This window comes from Diadema antillarum, unplaced genomic scaffold (assembly GCF_040938485.1).
Source record: "Diadema antillarum isolate AM-2024a unplaced genomic scaffold, OU_Dant_1.0 seq00000582_RagTag, whole genome shotgun sequence".
Taxonomy (NCBI): Eukaryota; Metazoa; Echinodermata; class Echinoidea; order Diadematoida; family Diadematidae; genus Diadema; species Diadema antillarum.
Window position 1 is genome coordinate 87,917 of NW_027271516.1, and position 22,326 is coordinate 110,242.

Below are 22,326 nucleotides of genomic sequence, written 5' to 3' on the forward strand. Positions count from 1 at the left end.
TTTGCTCAAAATATGAATGATCGAATTATACTTCCTCGTTACAAATCTCAATAAGAACATTGGTTTCAGTTTGAAAGTTATTATTCAAAAACTTAAAATTGGCAACATTTCAAGAACCTGATGAAGGCAGAACTGTGATTTCTCGGGTCGACGTTCCATTCAGCGAGTCACCGGCAGCCACGCACATGAAGGTTTGCTCTGTCCCGTGATTGGCTGAAACAGTGATTGTCTCGAACCTCTCGTATGTGCGGTCAGAAAGTGTTCTCTGTCGTGAAACCACTGAAATCAGTCTCTTTCCCGACTCTTCGGTCCATAGCATGGAAACGTTAGGTTTGAATCCACTCACGACACACGTTAGAGTAAAGGAAGGGGTGTTGGAGGGAGATCGATATGTACACCGGCTTTGATGAGATTGACTTCTATCAGCACACTCTTCAATCGTATGTTCTGACGCCATCGCTGGAAAATAAGACCATTATTTTGTAATGACGTATATGTTATATACGTATCCCAATCTTTACTCGGCAAATAACTGACACGACATGATAACACCTGATACTATGCCGAGATGTAACTAAGGGTTAGATGTAACGAAGAGTTGTTTTCGCTTTATTTTCTTTCTTTGGATTTGGTATTTTACAAAAATGAGACTACAACCTGAACAATACTAGAATGATGAAATACAATTATGACAAATGGATGATGATACAAAATAAATAATGCACACCTGTCTACATTTGAATTCAAAATTTAGTAAGATTAAATCTATAGCTTAATGACTTCATATCAACATCACTGTTTATGTACTTATTGTATAAGTAATATCATGAACGCAAAAAAAGAGCAGCGTAACAAAATGAAAGGAAGGACAATTATTCATAGTGTAGTCATACATCTATAATATAAATGAACATTTCATTTTCATTTTATTTCATTTAATTGTTTCCGTATGGTACAACATAATCAACTCTTATTACTTTTAGAAATAAACACATGGTTCATAATAATTCATGGCCTATTTTGCACATGCCAGGTAATCAAATCATTATGACAAAAAGCGGAGACATAATGATATATATACATATTTTTTTTTAAGTCAAGGTGCCATACAGTTGGATACCCAGTAAGCCGAGCTTAATATTGGGACCTCGTTAACAAATAAATGAATAAACAGTTTCAACCAACTATGGGCTTACTTAACTCCAACAAAAACAAACTAGTTTTGCACAACAAAATGTGACCCGCTACAACAAAATGATCCGAAAGTCGGGGAGGACAATTTTCCGAAAATGGCATGATATCATTTCCGTACTCTTCTACTTTAATTTGATATATAGCACAACTCATAAAAGTACTCAGTTGCGGAGATATCAATGATTTTATCAGCGCATGTCAAGTGGTTGAGGAAATCAGAGTTTCGAGAAAAACGTCTTCAAAGCTGTCCTTCCGATGCAATCATGGTCATGGGGAGGCGAGACAGTTTCTACCGCCTGACAATAGAAGGCACGATCCTAGCGACCTCCACCATGTTCAGTCAAGCTTAGCGCCAGCGGTCTACGCACGACCAATCGGTAATCAGGATGCCACGCACTGACTAATAAGATCACTCCCTCGTTGCTAGGGGCGGAGTCTAGCTGCGGCGCTAAATCCAAATCTTCGGACACGTTTCTCTTACATTGAAAGTCGGAAAATCATGGCCCAGAAAAACCCTAATTTCTTGCCTTTCCTTTGATCATTTAGCTTAGAAATTTTGGCAGATGGTGGACAAAACATTAGACTACAAAATTATGCCAAAAACAGAAATCCGATTGTGTTGACCAATTTTGATGATGTGATTTCAAACACGATTTTCTCGGCTCGGCCGTCAGCGACTTTAGGACCTTTTTGTTGTAGCGGGTCACAAATAGTTACACAACAAAATATATATGGTCATGTACACAGGTGATGCTAAGAAATAAAAACAAACAAAGAAGAAGTGGACAGCGAATATGAAAGATGGTGAGAAAGAACAGGAGAGAGAGAGAGAGAGAGAGAGAAATAGAAAGACTCCTCGTTCACTGTACAAATGCAAATACACTGTACAAAAACAACACTATTGCAGGTGCATTCACCCGGTTGCCAGGTAACGGCTGGGGGAAACAACGTACGGACCAGTTACTTACATCCAATTATGCGAAATGCAAATGTAAGACAACTGACTGATTTGTATTAAAACATTATTTATGACTGACTTATGCAGAAAGTCGCAGATTTGAGTATTGTATAACGGTGCTTACATTACATTCCAGTGTATTCCACTGCATTTGTACCCTCCAGACACTCATCAATTTTAACGAGTGGCGGCAGTTCCTTAAATGTCGAGTGTGTAGCTTATATTCATTACTTCTACTCCTACCAAAGTGTAAAATGTATTCCTTGTTTTGTTTATTTTTTCGTGTGTTTGTCTAGTCATATTGTCTTGCGAGTTTAAAATGTCGATGCGCGGCTCTCCTGCATACCGTATATTACTGCCCCTGTTCCTCCTGCACTTCTCTCTGGGTCTTTGCCTCATACACTTGAATGCACTCTTGTTCTTACCATCAACGAGTATGGTAATGCCATCTATTTATGATGGATAGTACGTCACAGGTTGTGAATTTTCCTTATTACTCTCTAAACAATGATGATTTTTTTGATATGTTTAATCATGGTTCGGTAACTCATGAAACAAATGAATCCTACAGTAAACGTTTCTGTGCAAGCCATGATTTTAATTTTCATACTTAAAGTGTACATTTTGGTGAAGATAATAATGAACAATATCTTAGTTCTGAATATTTTACAATCAATCAATTCAAAGCTTTAACTGAAATAACTCAAAGTTTTTCGTTGATGCAACTCAATATAAGGAGTTTGAATCGTAATTTTGATAGTTTTTGCTGTTTCATGAATGACATTCATAAATCATCTTTCTCTGTAATTGGTCTGAGTGAAACATGGATCAGTCCGACTTCTATGCCTACGCTCTCTCTTCCCGGGTATGATTTTATAGAAAACAGTCGTCAGCACAAGAAAGGCGGAGGAGTTGCCCTGTATATAAAGTAAAACCTTGATTATATTATTCATAGTGGATTGAACTGCATGAGTGAAGCTGTAGAATCACTCTTTATTGAAATTAACGTGCCTGGTTCTAGGAATATACTTGTATTAGTCATGTACCGACCTTCAAATTCTGAGGTTCAACATTTCTTTACTTATCTGCAATCGTTATTGCAAAATCCAATTTTTAACAATAAAGATTGTTATGTTATGGGAGATTTTAACGTAGACTTATTTAAGTTTCAGACATTAAATTCTGCTCAGAATTTATTAGATATCATGATGTTCTCATCTTTTTTACCCCTTATAACAAAGCCAACTAGAGTAACTAATCATTCAGCAACACTTATTGATAATATATTCTGCAATATTAACCCATTACCCTTTTCTGGCATTGTTTTATCAGATTTGTCCGACCATTACCCCATATTTACTCATATTCCATTTAATTGCAAACGTAATTTGAATTCTTCTGTAGTGTATTTTCGAAAAGTTACACCAGATAATATAGCTAGGTTGCAAGATGGTTTTAATGCAGTAGATTGGTCTGAGGTATATGATGCCGAGGACCCAAATTATGCTTGTGATTTATTTATGAGAAAATTGAATTTACTTTTAGATAAGTATGTTCCTTTAGTTAAGAAAAATAAAAGTAATTATAAAAGATTCCCTAGACTCCCGTGGATATCTAAGTCCTTGTTGCGGTCAATTAACAGAAAAAATAATTTGTATTACGCTGATAAAATCAAACGTACTGAGGAATCTCGTCATAAATATATTTCATATAAGAATGTTCTTACTCAAATTTTGCGTTGTGCAAAGCGAAAATATTTCAGTGATCAGATACATTATTTTAAATATGATATCCAAAATACTTGGAAAGTTATTGATTCGGCCATTAATAGAAACAAAGAAATATCCCGTATTACTACAATCAAACATAATGATCTTACAATTATTGATTCAAGGTTTATAGCTGATGTTTTTAATCAATATTTTTCACAAATAGGAAATAATTTTTGCTAAAAAGATTCCTAAATCTCAAAAGTTATTTGTTGATTTTTTACAAACGCCTAATCCCAGCTCCTGTTTTTTTTTTTTTGCTCCCACTCACCGGAACGAACTAATTGATATAGTTCGGAATTTAAAGAGTAAAAAAAGTGCTGGTTATGACAATATTGATAATGTTTTTAAAAAAAAAAGTATCATAGAGTTTGTTGTTGACCCTCGGGTTCATGTGCTTAATTTGTCTTTAAGTAATGGCGTTGTCCCCGAGGCTATGAAAGTATCTAAGGTTATTCCAATTTTTAAGAAAGGGGATAAGGAAGACATCAGTAATTATAGACCAATATCTTTGTTATCCATTATCTCTAAATTACTGGAAAAAGTTGTACATTTTAGACTTTTGGATCTTCTTAATAAGCATAACATTATTTCTAATAATCAGTTTGGTTTCCGGCAAGAACACAACACATCTCATGTAGTCCTTACTTTCTTAGATAAAGTCTTCAAAGCCATCGATAAATTTCATCATACTATAGGTGTGTTCCTGGACTTCTCCAAGGCCTTCGATACCATTGACCACAAAATACTCCTTTACAAATTATCCCATTATGGTATTCGAGGCATGGCCTTGGAGTGGTTCAGGAGCTACTTTACTAATCGCAAACATTTTGTTTATATTAATGGTCATAAATCTGTTATGCATGATATCACTTGTGGTGTACCGCAAGGAAGTTTACTTGGTCCACTTTTATTTGTTCTTTACATCAATGATATTGAACATTCATCAAGTATTCTTTCCTTTCTATTATTTGCTGATGATACAAATGTGTTCTTTTCTAGTTCTGATCCTGTCTTATTGATTGATACTATGAATATCGAGATAAAAAAGTTACTTTACTGGACTAGAGCCAACAAATTATCAATCAATTTTCAAAAAACTAAATGTATGCTTTTTAGTAATTCTTTGCAAAAGTTATCTCAGAACATTTATTTGGATAATGTAGTTGTAGAAGTTTCTTCAATTCGATTTTTAGGTTTGATCCTTGATAATAAGTTCACCTGGAATTTGCATATTGATTCAATTTGCCGTACAATTTCTAGAAATGTCGGCGTAATCAATAAAGTTAAATTTTATTTCCCCCAAAATGTTCTATTAATGTTAAATTCATCTTTAATTTTACCCTATCTGAACTATGGCATTCTCGCCTGAGGCAACACTTACTCCTCATATCTAAAAAGAATATTATTATTGCAGAAAAAAGCTCTTCGTATTATTTGTAGAGAGTCGTGGAGATGACATAGAAACGATTTGTTTTATCAAAATAATATCTTAAAAATTAAGGATTTGTATTGTTTGGATTTAGGTCAGTTTATGTACAAGTTGATAAATAATTCCCTTCCTTTTGCGTTTGATCCCATGTTTATTCAAAATAAAACTGTGCATTCATACCCCACGAGAAAAATAAATGAATTCCATTTACCACTGTCAAGGACGATTTTGCAAAGTCTATTTTCTCCTTCGCTGGACCTAAATTTTGGAATTCCCTTGACAGCAGCATAAAAGAATCTCTAAGTTTTAACACTTTTACTTTGAAATTAAAGAAAATGTTTATTAATTCTTATATCACTGGGGATTTGCATTTCGAAAGTTGCTAACTGATTTCTTTGCTGTTAATGTCTTTACTTTGTTTAATCTATTTCATAATTGTTATATATATTACTTATAGATAGTCCACTTCTTGGTAAGACCAAAGTCTCATGTGCCCTGGCATTGACCCTTGAACTCTTCCTCCTTTGCCCTTTTCTCTCTCTTCCTCTGTCTTCCTGTCCCCCTCTGGCCTTTGACCTCCTATTCATTCTTTCCACGCGTATGTAAGAGAGCAGCTTTGTTTTTGTCTGTGTGTGCGTTTTGTGTGCGTACTTGTTTTATTTTCTGTTTCCCGCGGACTATGTCAAATTGTCTTGTTGCATTATTACTATAATTTTCACGACTCACGAGGGGACTGCATTCTACAAGCTTGGCTTTTTAGCAGTCCCCTCCATTTCCGACCTTTTCTTTCTTATGATTCAGTCACATTTTGCCCATGTATTTTTTCAACTAGTATGTTTATTGAGTCATGTAAACAAATGACGTGTATCTAAATTTCATTTGAAAATGTAACAGTTACATTGTACTTAATTTGTTTATATGAAATTGTCATATTATATGTTTTGGCCGGAATGAAATAAAAATGAAATGAAATGAAATGAAAGTTCCCACACTAACTGTCCGCAGTCTACATCTATTTTGTTTTAAGGCGTAATGATAATGTCATTAGGACAAGTGCCTTGACACTACAATGTGGAATATTGCCCCCCCCCCCCCCCAAAAAAAAAAAAAAAAAAAAAAAAAAAGAAGAAGAAGACAAGGTCCTTTTGCTGAAATTGTTGTAAATGAAGGGTTTGTTTGCAAAAACCGATAAGTCCATTTTTGAAGATTTTGAAGTACGATCTCTGTCATAAAGTACAAAATAATACCTTTTAAATGACATATTGATCACTACATATAGAGGTATATTTTTGAAGTTATGGTCAAAAGCAGCAAAATGTTTCTTGTTATTCTCTGTATTTTTCTTGATCTTTAATCGCAAATATATCCATTTGGCAAATGCGGACTTATTGGTTTTTGCAAACAAACTCTTCAAATGTAAATCTTACCCTCTGACACAAAATCATTATATAATATAGTTGTGTGTGTGTGTGTGTGAGTGTGTGTGTCTACTATCTTGATTTATCTGTTTGCTGTGAAACTTGAGACACGAAAACAGTCTCAAATGTGTCGTTGTAGCAAATTAGATAAACAATGTAATGATTTATCAACAAGAAAATAAAGGAAGGTGTGCTTGTAAGAAAATGAACAATATGTACAATGTACACATGCTCTGAGTAACAACTTCTTTTACGTGTCATGTTGTATTTCTTTCAATCAAAAGGTTTGATTGTAATAAGTCTAAGTATCAATCGCCACGATTACTCTTGAAATTGGCTTAACTGATAGCATTATTTTAAAAGTCAATATGACACTATGACATTGTGACAAACTGTCACTGACATGTCGTTCTTTCGTTTCCTTCTTTTCAGTTAGCTTGAGTGTCTAAAGCTTCTTCTTTTTTTCATATTTACCGGTAACCTAATTCATAACAATATTTTTCCTCCCACTAATTATGACATGAATAGAGACAGATGTTACTTACAGCTTATCGTCATGATGGTGGAATTTCCAAAACTTTGGGTGTTCTTCAGCAGCACCTGACAATAGTAACGACCTTCATCTGCCACCTCCAAGCTGCTGATGACGAGGCCAAAGTTCTTGTCGATACCAAACCGTTCCTCCAAGCTCTCAATATTTCCATCGACATATTCAGCCTTAAGCGTCTTCTGTTTGGGATTTAAGATGCCCTCCTTGACCCACTGCACAACGAGAGGCTCCTCCTTGATGTCACACCGCAATAGGATATCTTCTCCTTTCCATCCTTGAACGTTGGGGGCAGTGCCTACCACTGACGCTAGACGGCAGAAATTTGAGTTCGCGTGATTGTATGCATGCATTGAAATTCATACATATGACTTTCTATTCTACACTATTTGTATGCATGATGCCTGTCTTCATGCCGCCCCCCCCCCCTCCCGAAAATGGGGGAGGTGCAGCAAAGACATCAGATTATTTCTTTTTAACCTAGTTAAATTATATTTATATTATTTTGATAACCCAGTTTGTCTGGTATAACTAGCAAAAAAGTTGTTCACTCAATGCTCTTCTTATGCTTTCAATCATAAAATGGAAAGGCTATATAGATGAGCAATTTCTTCCCCATACGTAACTTAAGGTTTAAAACTTTGAATGAGTTGAGTTTTATCTTTAAGTGGAAGTTAAAACATTTTTGTCCGAAGCAATGAAACATATTAGGTAACGATAGCTTCAATCAAAATAATCGGTGTTGCCCTTATGAACATTTACAAAAATTGTTTTCCTCTCTCCACTTGCTTAAGGTGATCATAAAGATAAGATGTAAGAATAGTACGACACAAATGACATCATAACCACATAGTCATGTTACGATTCTACTCTTGCACGTTTTGAGATCAACCAACAGTGTCCTCAACAATTTCTTTTTCGGGAAAAAAATTGTGACGTTATTAAAATGGTAACAGGTAAGTCCTAATTAAAGTCAATAATGGCATAATTCTCCGTTAAAGAGCTATGAATGTTTACCTAAGAATCATTTAAAAACATTCTACTCTAATCGTTCCCCTTAATTAGCAGCTTATGCTGACGATATTAACCCTTTGAGGATAATCCCTCTTTTCCACTTTCTTAGGCCCCAAACGCAATAAACATGTAACCTTGAATAGATTGTTGTGGGCCTATATCTAGGACTGATACCTGTTAAGAATTGAAGTGAATACACTCATTGTTTAAGTTAAATTTGATACGTTGAACTGAAGAAACTTTCTTATTTAAGTGTACGACACGAGGCTGTGTCTTTATTTGGCTAATTTCTAAATGGTTTAAGTGTGTGCACAATGTATGTGGATGCATACATGTGTGTGTGTTTGTGCGTGTGTGTGTGTGTGTATGTGTGTGTGTGTGTGTATGTGTATGTGTATGTGTATGTATATGTGTATGTGTATATGTGTATGTGTATACCAGTGTATGTGTATGACAACTGTGATGTGTGAAAGCGTATGCTTCATGTTACCATCCGATTCGATTGAATGAAAACTGTATACTTCCAATGATTAGCTTGTACGGTACATGTATCGTTGTATTGTGTTATAAAACCATGTATAATGTATTGCAGTAATGTAACGTAAGTGAGGGGACTGCACTGTACAAGTTCGCTTTTTAGCAGCCCCTCAATTTTCATTTCCATTAAGTTCTGTTAAGAACCAATATGTATTATTATGTTCCAAGATATATAATCATTTAAAGTGTATTATCTGTGTATATTGATTGGAAATGAAAAAAAAAAAGGCATGTGAACAGGCATGTGTGAAATGAAAAGAGATACAGCAATAACGAACAACAGTGTTTTACGACATTCTCAGAGTTTTTTTTTTTCTTCTTCTTCTTCTTGAAGGATCTCTCGTTTTCAACCAATATATCATAATGGTAATTGCTCGGCAACGATTCAATTGAGTTCAGATTAACGTAATCAAAGTTGCACTTACCTTTTATATTCTGGTCACAGAACATAGTAGCAGTCAGTGTCAAGAGGAGAAAGAGGTCGTATATTCTATCCATACCTGGTAGTATTGGAAACTGAGATGATTCATAAAGAATAAGGTGAATACACGTTTGGATTGTAATGCCCTAAAATACAATCACAATGTTCTCACAATGTTCATAATATAAAAATGAAAATAGTGGAATACATCCCAAATAATAAACACTTGCTGGACAAAATCAGTTCGTCTGTGAGTGCGTGGAAGTAAACGCGACGCTCCTGTCTGCGACACAGCCGTAAGTTTGCTTGCTATTCATAAGTTGTTAAATTTCATATTTCCAGATTATATAGCATACAACATTCTGTTGGCACTGTTTGGTCGTTGGAGACAGAGTCTAAGGTTCAGTGAGGAGTACATTTTTTTTTTTTTTATCTGCTCGTATCGCCTTTGATAATGATTTCTAAACAATGCGTACAAACTCTTATTTGGCCTTTTATTTCTGCTTTCTTTTACCGCGGCCAAAGGCCAACCTGAAGATAATTAGGGAGTGTGACTTGTACAATAGAATTGGAGAATGATCATACGGTCTTCAGATCAGTGCATGGCCGACATCAGCTGCAGTTATATTAGAGTATCAGTTAAGATAAATTCCACAGTACGCGCCATAGTGTTTCATGTGTGTAGTTCCCGTAATGAGTACGTTACAAATTGGGTTCTTTCGAGTGGTGTACGTCACGAGCTCGACACCCATGAGTGATACAGCTCGATTGTCAAACAGACCACAAACTCGACACTAATGTCAATGAAGCCCATGAGCTATACTATGCAAAAAACTAGACACTACGCAAATAAGGACCACGAGTTAGACACTATTAAAATGAGGCCCAAAGAACTGGACACGAGCTGGACGTTACATCTTAGAATTTACGTATGTAGTGTCTAGCTTATGGGTCTGTTTTACCTTATGTCTAGGTTGTGAGCTGAATGAGTCTAAGGGTGTATGACTCGTCGGCGTATGACTCATTGATCTTTTTTTTTTCTTTTTTGAAATATGGGTATTTAGCATTATCTTTGAATGACCCTCTTGGAAGGGCTCCACTGCATGATCACACGCTCACACGCATACACACACACACACACACACACACACGATTATCATTACCTCAAATTTGAAATAAAAAAAAAAGGGCGCTTATGTGGACACTTTGCGCTACGCAAGTAACACACAAGAATGAATAGACCACTTTCTAATACGTTAGCTTTAATCTTGCTCCCAGACACAAATCATACACATGTGTCGGGTGTTCTTGTGCTTTCACTGTTTCCGAAATTGTATTAATCCGAAAATGAACCAATATAGTTCGAAATTCCAAATAATATATCCATCAGAACAGCGACACTTCTGAGTAACAAACCTCTACAATAAGGCTACCTGATGATCAGATTAACGAACACAATTTCATTTGGGGATCAGCGACTATGGTAAAATACGGAATTTGTTTGTTTGGAATAACGGACCTTCGGAATAACAAAATCATCCGTTATTGCAATGCCCTATACATATAATGTGAACTTATGTGCAAAATTCAGAGGGCTAATAAAGGGATATATACAAACAAACACAAAACAAAATTCTTTCTCTAGTATGTTTTCACTTTGGTTGTGTATGAGTTTGACGTGAATCTATAAGTATTAGAATTATGATATGAATCGAAAGAGTATAACTGATGCAGTTTATGATAACAGACGAATGCAATATTGTTTGAGCTTGGATAGACATTTGTGGCTAACCCTGCTTGTCTCGAATAGTTTATCAAACTTCATTAAATTTGTTAAAATTCATACTGTCATCACGAATAAATGGCGTTATTTTGACATAGGTTATCCTAGATTATTGTCTCGTCGATACTGAATGAAGCAAGGAGGAGAATATTTATGAACTAAAAAGTTTGTCTGTCTGTTTGTCTAATAGCACTCGACATATATCTTGTTTGTTTGTTTGTGTAAGTGTGCTTTGTTTTTAAGACTATTGTCTATTAGATTGATATTTGCGAAAAAAGTGATTTTCCGATAAAGCATGTAAAGTATACAAACTTATCAGCAATTAATCCAAGTAAGATGACACTTATTTATTTGAAATCATAAGTCGCAGAAAAACCATCGCATTTGAGTATATAGGTGTAAGTAATACGCCCCGACTAGGTCTACAGTGTCTATACAATGTAGAAGTGTTCAAACATGAGTTTGTAAAACGATAAGGCATCCACGAAAATGAGGTCTTGGTGATTGAATTAACGCGATGAATAAACATAATTCATACACTATACCATTATGGACTTTGTGCTTAACACAGAAACAGATAAACCTTATCAATCACACGTACAAACAGTGTGCACATTGTCACCTTTAAGAGTCGTGTCAGTTGTACATGAATGCACGATGTTATAAATTTATGGTAACCTACATCATTTATTGCTCAATTATACTGACTTACATTGAATAAATGTCCAATTAACAAAATGTGGACGATCTAAGGTGGTAGAAAATGTAACATGAGGAAAGTATAGAATTTCTAGAAATTCCATGAAACAATAACGCCAGTCCCAATTGCGTGTGGAAATTTACGAACAGGTATAACGGAATGTGAAAGATCAAAAAAAGCCTCTAAACCATATCAAGCGGAGCCTTTCATTTTTAATTTCAGTCTCATCCATTTGAGACCATGCCAGGTAGGGCACACGTAAAGAGATGCAATAAAAATACCACTCACATTGTCTTCTAACCCACAGATGAGATATAAATGCTTTCCAACTCTAAATAACAACGGGGGGGGGGGGGGTGGTGGGAGAGATAACTTGAGTAACTCGTTTGTGTCATTAAGACCATGATCACCCTAAAATTTAGAGAATAATCTATGTCCTTATCTTCATAAAGAAAATTAAAGTAGAATGTAGACCATAACAATCTTAGATGAAATCCACCTCTCTCTTATATCAATTATTTCATTTTCATTTTTTTTAATTTCATTTCCGGCCAAACCATATAATATGATATTGCATATACACCAAATTATAAGTATTTATCTTGACGATTCTTGTTGTAATTATTATCATTTTTACAACAGACACCAAGAATAACGAGTGTTGGTGAAAGCGGGTGTCGTTAAATCAGTACCAAAATGGAAGCTCAGTAATATTTTGTTGTACTTAAGTCGTGTGTTTGTGAGTGTGTGTGTAGGGGGCGGGGGAGGGGGTGTCTAATTGTTTGCGTGTGTGTTTGGTTTTTGTGTTGTTTCAAATTCATAAACCGATGATTAACATCACAGATTGTCCATAAGATGATGTGTGAGGGTTAAGTATGTGACCGTGAAGGTTCCTGGTCTTCGGTGGCGCGGACCGTGAAACCTCGCAAGCACTGCTCAGTTTATCCTTTGTGATATAATAGGGTACCTACATCCAGTGTTAAATGCACATGGAGGACCAACATTATGTAAAACTACCAGCAATACCACGAGTTCCTAAAGAAAATCAAAGCGTAAGGCAAATATAAATGTAGACTCTTAGTAACAATACTATTCTTTTGTATTCTTTATTGGAATTTCGTTCAATTACATTCTATGGCACGTATCCAGCGTTCTGCTTTCAGTATCTACTGCCTGATGAATATTCATGATGAAGTGGGACGGGTGCTGAAATAGTGCTTACTTTTTTTCTTTTTTTTTGTCACAGCGACACACACAAATTATATCCATACACATCGTACACATTTTGCACTTAATGTGTGTGACTACGGCGCGCGGAAAATTGCACCGAGACTCGCGCAGAGTGTTTGATAAACGTTTATTGATATAATGTTGTCTTAATATTGGAGCCTTACCTACGCTGTTCCAAATTTGGTGATTTTTTTATGGCTTTTGGAGATTTTTTACAAGCCTGTTGGTGATTTTGCTCTGTTGGGACCTGGCAACTAGAGCATGCAGTCAGCACAGTCACAGGGCCTAGGGCCCGGCTAGTCAGCATGTTATGTAGGTCTACGGTACAGTGTGTACTTGGGTTAAAACAAAATGTCGCGGGGAATTTACTCGTGAGCCTAGCCCTCAAGAAAAATTTATCTGCAGATAATGAGTAGGTTATTCAAAACCAGTTCAATATTGAAAAAATAAAGCTGATCGTTTGTCACACGAAGCGAGGTAAACAAAAAATGCAAACATTTGTGTTTACCTCGCTTCGTGTGACAAACGCAAATGCATACAAGGTAAGGCCCTACAGTACATATCTTGTGTTTACCTCGCTTCGTGTGACAAACGATCAGCTTTATTCTTACACTTCAGGTCAGATTCTACCACGATGACGAACATCTTCCGTACTATTTCAATGTCGTTTTTATCATAACTTATTTACTTGTTGTGAAGTAACTTTGTTAGGCCTAGACCCTAGTCAAAATTCCTCAGGCTCCGAATCCGAAAGTTTCGGCGAAAGGCAATAGGCCTACCGTGAGATCTATTTGTGTTGGGTTGGACAAACGTCAGGTTATGATAGACCCTATATAACCTGTTTGGCCTAACGTTAGATCTAAAGTCTAACGTTAAGTCTAAGTTAAGACTTGTCTAGACAGTCCACGTTATCTGAGTCTTGCGTCTCTTTTCTAACGTTAGACTTAATCAGCATTTTCAGGGTCCGTATTCCGAAAGTAAAAAAAAAAAAATGCGACGTAGGTAGATAATTGTTTAACAATAATATATTGTTGCTGCTTCTTCCTCCCTGTAAGTTACAAGAAATACGCACGTTTATTAGCATAAAAAGCAGTCACATCTTGCATAAAAAAATCTAACTTACGTCATTAGTACTACACTAGACTAGACTTAGAGTAGATCTAACGTTAACTGTTAGATCTATGGCCTCTGATTCTTAGGTTACAGTTAGACAGATGTATCATGTAGTCTAACTTAAACTTGAATAACTTAAAGAGTGGCGCATGCAGATTCAAAGGCAAAAAGAACAATTTGTATCTCGATGCACCTATAATTTTAAAGAGTGCTCCTCTTTGGTAAGATCTAGGACTAGAATAGGCCTAGGGCATGCCTGTTTGTAAAACTAAGAAGTCTAAAACTAAAACTTAGAATCCTAAGTCTAACGTTAGTGTCAATGTTCAATTATCTAGGCCTACTCCATGTAACTGTTTATAGACTTAACTATCTAATGTTAGGCTATTTTTTTTTTCTGTCAGAATCGGGCACATACTATAGCCTGAGGTTGTAGACTAGTGTAGCCTGGTACCTAGCCAGCTTAGAATAAACGGTATATAAAAACTAGTCTAGATCGCTCTAGGTCCAGACATCCGATGTAAATTTATTTTGGTCTAGACTCTAGCCTAGACTTGTTACAGATCTAGATCTAGATGCTAGTTAGCGGCTAGGCCATGTAGCATCACATCACAGCCCTGGCAAGCTTCATATTAAACACGTACAGCTAGATCGGTCTGGGAATATTTTACTTTTTAGGTTTGAGGTGCAATCTGAAAAAGTAACACGTTCCAAGAACGTTCTGCTATGTGTTAGTGTTATGAAGCCTGCTCTGTAATCAGGGCATAAATGGGGGGATGGAGGATGCAACCCCCAGGGCCCAAGGTTGAGGATTGGGCACCATGTATACTTGTAGTTGTAAAATGGTGTATACATGCATACATAATTATGGGAGAAGAACCTGGACTTATCGTTATATCCTAGGATCCCCCCCCCCCCCCGGTCTTAGGACATGTCTACACTACTGCCTGTGCGCTGTAATGTGATTGGTATGCTTTCATAGGCTACTCGTAGGCCTACTACTAGAATCTAGATCTATCTAGTCTAGACTAAAATATATTTAAGTCTAACAAGTTAGATCGAGTTTGATGAAAATTCACTCAGGGGTTCTCAAGATATAGTGTTTACGGTGTGAAAATAGCCCTGTTTGACAAAGTTCGTTGACCTTTGACCTTTGAACTTGGGTGGGTCTCGGCCAAAATCTAATAAATTCATTTATTCCTGGTAGAGCATCTCTGTGCCAAGTTTGGTGAAAATCTACCATGGGGTTCTTGAGATACATCATGTTTCCAAGAATCTCGTATGGACGGACGGACGGAAAAACTGACGGACAGATGGATGTTTGGACGAATGGACGGACAGACGGACGGCTGAACGGACAACTAGAAAACATCATGCCTCTGGTGCCCTAACGGAGCGGAGGCATAAAAAAAAGTGTATTTAGCCTTCACGTAGTTATTTTTGTGTAATTTCTTGTTCATCCTAACAGTCGAACTCGGTCTCGGTATGTGCATTATCGCAACGTTCTTACATCATCCATACGTTTAGCCAAACGAAAGCACTTTTCAAAGCTATTTATCAAGTATAAAAATGACATCAAGAGTACGTGGAAGGTGATAAATGAAGCGCTGAACACTAAAAAGAACATTGAACCCCCTAGGCATATTATCCATAATGATAAGTATATTGAAGATCAAGCTGATGTGGCAGAAGTATTCAATGAATACTTTGTAAGCATAGGACCTAATCTTGCCAGCAGTATTCCACACTCAAACACTGATTTTTATTACTTTTTAAAAGACCAGAATCAGCAGTCTCTTTTTTTCGAACCAGTCATTGAAGAAGAAATCAAAGATATCGTGCAAAATTTGAACAATACGAAAAGCTCTGGATGTGACGGAATCACCAATTTCCTCCTTAAAAACATCATTAGTGAAGTAGTTACACTATTAACACACATGTTTAATTTATCGTTATCTACTGGCATAGTTCCACAAAAATGAAAATAGCTAAAGTTGTACCAATTTTTAAAAAAGGACAAAAAGAATCTGTGATAAATTATCGCCCTATTTCTTTGTTAGCTTCATTTTCAAAACTTCTTGAAAGGTTGGTATATACGCGCACACACAAATTTCTCGAAAAGTGTGAACTCCCAGTTTGGTTTTAGGAAAAACCACAGTACGACCCATGCCTTACTCACTTTTATCCATAAAGTTGCACATGCTATAGATGATGTCTCCCACACTATTGGAGTTTTTCTTGATTTTTCAAAGGCCTTCGACACAATTGACCATGATATTCTGATTTACAAGCTACGACATTATGGTATACGTGGGAAGGCTTTGGACTGGTTTCGAGATTATTTATCAAACAGAAGACAATTTGTGAGTATAAATGGTCGTGATTCTCAGTTAAAGTTAATTTCATGTGGTGTTCCACAGGGCTCCTTACTAGGCCCACTATTGTTTATTTTGTACATTAACGATCTTCCTAGTTCCTCGCCAATTCTTTCCTTTATATGTTTTGCTGACGACTCCAATCTGTTTTTAACACACAGAGATCCTTATACTCTTGTTAACACAATGAATAAATAACTTAAATCTGTGCAATTTTGGATATACGCCAATAATTTGTCACTTAATCGATAAAGCTCACTGTATGCTTTTTAGCAACAGTCTAAAAACCCTTCCTTGTAACATTAAGTTTAATGAAACTGAATCAAATCAAGTTAGTAGTAAAAAAAAATTCCAGGGCTTTTTATTGACAGTGATTTGTCTTGGAAATCCCACGTCAGTTATTTAAGTAATATTCTTTCAAAAAATTCGGGTGTTCTTAATAAACTGAAGAATGTTTCTCCAAGTCAAATCCTGCTTAATCTTTATTCTACTTTGATTACTCCGTACCTTAATTATGGTATACTTGTTTGGGGGAATGCACCTAGAAATCTTCTTGACATACTGCTCCGTGTTCAAAAACGTGCCATCAGAAATATCAAGCATGTTGCATATTTGTCCCACACGAATGATTTATTTTTCAAAAATAAGATACTGAAAACATCAGATTTATTTAGTTACAACGTCGGCATATTCATGTACAAATTTTCTACCAAGGAGTTACCGGATGTTTTCACTCGCATGTTCAGGAAAAACTATTTGATTCATAATTATCCTACCCGCCAAAGTGACGCATTTCACCTTCCACGTACTCGAACAATTTTCGCTAAAAAAACGATAATGTATACGGGCCCTAGATATTGGAATGACCTCTCCCCCGAAATAAAAAGCTGCTTGTCTTTATATTCCTTTAAACGCAAATTCAAAGAGTCTTTATTGAGTGCATATCTTGCAGAAACTGAATAATTGTAATGTCTTATGTAATATTGTGGCATGTTATTGTCCGATCAAACATTCTTGTCAACACGCTGCAGATTCCATTTTGAGTCTTGCTACATTCTACTTCGCTTCCCTCTCTTCCTCTTTCTCTCTCTAACTTTCTATACAGAGCTTGACGGCGGACACCAAATGGCTTGATAGCTTAACATGTTACTTCTTGTGTCTTACTGATCATATCCTGGCGATAGCTTTAATGCAACAACAGTTTATAGTGTACATATGTATATACCAAAGTAGGCTTTATGATTATGCAAATCATGTTGTCCTCCTGTAACCAATGATATCTCGGTCACAGTAATAGTTCACATTTAAGTTTTTTTTTTTTTTTTCTTATTTAGCACCCTTACATCATCTGGTCTTATCTACTATCCGTTCTCCGTTTTTTTTTTTTTTCACAAACACTGATTACTCGGGGCTTACAGCCAAACAAGCTTGCTTTCATGTAGGTCCCGCTATACTTTTCTTTGATCAACCCCATCTCGATTTCAAATTTGACCAGTTATTACATATAATTACTGTATTATCACCATGTATATTGTTGTGTTTTGCACATTGTTTACAAGGTGAAAGAACTTGTTTGATTTCTGTTATAGTGTCCACAAATGAGAAGTATGGAAATAAAATGATTTGAAAAAAAATGAATTGAATTTTAAGGAAATTCATTACTTGACAAGAGAGGGCGTCCATGCTCAAAGAGGGCGCCCTCCATTAATTTACATGCATATTTATTTTCAATATGTGACTGTGCACCTCAAAACGAACATAAAGTCGCACACACTGATTTTGCGTGAGGACTGAAAATAAGTGAAATGGGTCAACCTAGCCGAACTTGACTTTTTTCATATTTTCTGAAAGAGCGGGTCTTCTTTTACATTATGCTAAAATTTGGTATCATAAAACGGGCAGGAAGGTGCTTTTTTTTATGCAGGTTATCTCTAACATTTTTGGAAGAATAGAGTGATTAGGTGTGTCTTTAGAATCTCCTTTTCATTTCTGAAAAACCTTGTCCACACTCTTCACTTTCAACTCTAATAACTTTTGAAAGGATAGTGCTACTGCTTTGAAAGTTGGAATTAATTATGGACAGAATATGTTAATGAGGCATGCTTAATTTCACTTTAATCTCATAATCCCTTCATTGTTGTTACTCTGGTGATTTACTTCCTATTTTTTGTCCCATTCATCGCACAGACAGCACGGTTTGGTAAAGATTAAGCGCTTGAATAGACACTGTACTTCAGAGCCTCTTTTCTCAGTTTACACTTTTCCTGAGTTTGTGCTTTCTTTCCAATATCTAGATAGGTTAGGAGAGTCTATTTGATTTGAGTTACACATTAAAGTCTGCTCTTTCAGAATATGGTCTTAACTAAAAATTCATGTCTGGCGACTTTTTGTTTGTTTTGAGGTGCAGGGTCACATATACATTTTGAATGTATAAACATGTATTCTAGGTTGATTGATTAACAATGGTAATGAGTAAAAATAATCCTAGTCATTCCGCTGTAGGTACTGCGTTTTTCCTTGGGGAAATCAGTCAATTGCTGGGGGTTTCCCCAAAGTATCTACATTTTCATCAATAACTTAAAAACGAAACAAAAACACAAAATGATATTTTCCAGAAAAATTGGTGGCTAGATAGACTAAAATTACACAATGAAGGAAGTTTTGAAAAGAATATATTTTCCAGGGGCTTTGGCAAAAATATAAAATGGTGAATATCTCGGTTGTTGACAAATAGAGCTGAATGTAAATACATTGTACTTCGTTTTTCCTTGTTGGGCAGAAAAAACAACGAAATCCGCTATTTGTTTGTTTGGTTTTTGTTTTTGTTTTTGTTGTTTGTTTTTTTTACACATATTCTCACATTTCACATTTTCACACACACAGACTCACCAGACTGGCATTGATTCGCCGTAGATGGGGTATTACCAGTCTTGGCATGATATTGGCATAGCATAATCTTTGCATAGGTTGAAGAATAACCTATGTGCAAATGTTTAACCATTTATTTTAACCATACTGCCTCGAAGTAGACGATATCAATTTCTTTACAACATTACGAGATTAGTTTTAATAATTATTTTTAGACATGCATTATTATGATACGAGTTTTTTTTAAAGATTCCAAGTCAATTCAAAAGAAATTTATTCAAATTTTCGGCAAAACATATACATTCATATTAAAAGAGGCAAATTAATAAAGAAACTCTGTAAAACAATAGCGAGAAATTAGATACATCAATGAAATAAGAACACATTGTAATCAATCACCTAGGAGAACAAAAAAAATGAAGGGTTTGTTCGCAAAAACCGATAAGTCCGTATTTGCCAAATGGAGATATTTGCGATTAAAGGTCAAGAAAAATAAAGAGAATAATAAGAAAAGTTTTGCTTCTTTTGACCATAACTTCAAAAATGTACCTTTATATGTAGTGACCAATATATCATTTAAAAGGCATCATTTTGTACTTTATGATAGAGACCGTACTTCAAAGTCTTCAAAAATGGACTTGTCAGTTTTTGAAAACAAACTCTTCAAATACATACTGTATGAAAGTGGATGGACCTACTGAACAAACAGCCCTTGTCATAATGTTGGACCTTCTAATGATAAAAAAACCAAAACAATACAACATACTTTGATATCAGAAGCTCAATGAATAGAAAAAATTGATATGTAAATAGGACTATAAGAGATAAAACTGGCATACAAAGACAGCAGAGAGAGAGAGGAAAAGGGAGAGAGAGAGAACTATCGGGATGCATTGATTGACGTGGCTGCTCTTCGCTATGAATGTCTTTGCCATTTTATACTTGAAACTAATGCATCACAACCGCTTGACGTGAGAGTGAAAGCTGTTTAGGCTGAAAAAGAGAAGCTCGAAGAAAATAAATATTTCTTGACAATTGGCGACGATTTGTACATACTGTAGCTTGTATAGCTAAATTATTTCGGACACTAACAATTTGTGCACGTGCTTTTAATACCGATAGGCTCAGAAAACCCCATAGCATTGTACACACTGTCCAAAGTCCCTGACACAGGAAGGGTAAAGAGATCACAGCGTGCAGGCTCTCAGGTAGGCCTACAGTTTGTCCATGTTAGTTTGGTTTTGAGAGTATGTGAGATTTGCATCAACTCTTTGAGACGGTTGGATTGTCCTACTCGGATCGAAGTTTATAGGTCTCTCACTATTTTGTTATATCCTTTTTGTATTCCTCTAGTATGGAAGCCTGACGTAGTGAAGGAAGAATGATTTCGAACTGTAACATGTAGATGGCAATAACATCACATTTATTCGTAATTTCTCACTTTTTTAAGCAGACTTTAAGAGAATGTCTTCACACTATACCAACATACTGCACCTGCAATATATTGTGGAATAACTTCACTTTTTCCCCCTCTGGAATTTGTTCTACCGGTTATTCAACAGACAACAAAAAGTATTATAATTATATGCACTTATTGCAGCAACTGCGGCAGCACGTCACTTAAAGGGGTATTCCAGACGATTTTCGTAATTTGACATCAAGGAGTACATAAATGAACAGCTTCATGTATTCATTGTTGCCCTTGAGAAGAGAAATTGATACTCTGAAAAGTCCAAAACAAATTACACTGAACAAGGATGATGACATAAGAGCCTCACATATTTCAAAAATGTAGCAGTGTAATTCCATTACAATACCACATGCTTTACGAGTTCACATGCGTATAGTTTATGCATGCTTTTGTCCTTTGTTCTGCTTCCTTGGGCCCCTACTCATGCATTCTGATAGTGAGGCTGACATGTCATTATCCTTGCTCATTGTGATTTGTTATAAATTTTGAAAACATATTTATTACTCATCCCAATCATGATAAATTCTGAAACTCTGTATCCAGTATAACCAACTTATAGTTCTTTATGTTAAAGTCTGAAAAATCATTTGGAAGTCTCTTTCAAACAATCTTTACTGTGAAGACGTGCTATCTGCAAATTGTGTATGATAAGCATCCCTCTTCACGCTCGATTTAAAGAAGGAACTTTCTGAAAGGCATACTGAGTACAATCACCTGTAATAAAGGAGTATATCAAAACCAACTGTTGTTTCTTCACTCGTAAGTACTCATGTTCATAGATAATAGATAATGATAATAACAATAATACAATACATTTGTAAGGCGCTTAATACCGATGTTTCTAAGCGCACAGTGTACCAGAAAAATTAATATCTATACCAGAATGATACAAAAATACCAAAATACAAGTAGAAACACACCAAAAAAAAAAAATAGATACAGTGTATAATTACGATAAATAATGACAATCAAAATCAGTGAAAGTGTTTGACCTGAGAAAGAGTCTGTACGTTTCTTTTTAGTCGCCTCAAGATCCAAAAGTAGTTGGGTTAATCCAGTAATGCAGGGGTTGAACATTTTTAATGAGGAAGGCGATCCTGGCAGATGTACCCATAGTCCACTGCCTGGACTGTTTTGTGTGATCATTTACCGCGCGCACACACCGCTACAGCACGCGTACGCCCCACCGTACGCTCTTGTATTAATTTGCCGCGCACGCACGCATCTCTACCTCCAAAACAGTCCAGTCTGGTTTGCCAAGTCTCCCCGAAATATTTCGGAAAAAATTGGCCCCACCCCCACTCCCTCATTCATTTAGAGCATCCTGATTGGTCGATGAGATCGCATCCAGCAGGCAATTTGCGGGATCGAAAAAAGTCGATCGATCTCTAATCTTATAGTCTTATTGCAAACAGGTATATTGCATTTAGCAATATAAGATACGTATTTTACGCCAATATATGTATCAATCTCAACATATATTAATGGAATGTCAAAAT

The 22,326-nt window shown here is 35.9% G+C and overlaps 1 protein-coding gene across 1 annotated transcript in view; it reads right to left on the minus strand.

The window, feature by feature from the left end:
• Positions 1–109: 109 nt before the first annotated feature.
• Positions 110–22,326, minus strand: part of LOC139735507 (uncharacterized) — a 304,162-nt gene continuing 281,945 nt past the window's right edge. The window contains exons 2-3 of the mRNA XM_071646264.1: positions 7,317–7,628; positions 110–459 (exon numbers count right to left, since the gene is read on the minus strand). Of these exons, the coding sequence (XP_071502365.1) occupies positions 110–459; positions 7,317–7,628 (662 nt within the window). The remainder of the gene's footprint in view (positions 460–7,316; positions 7,629–22,326) is intronic.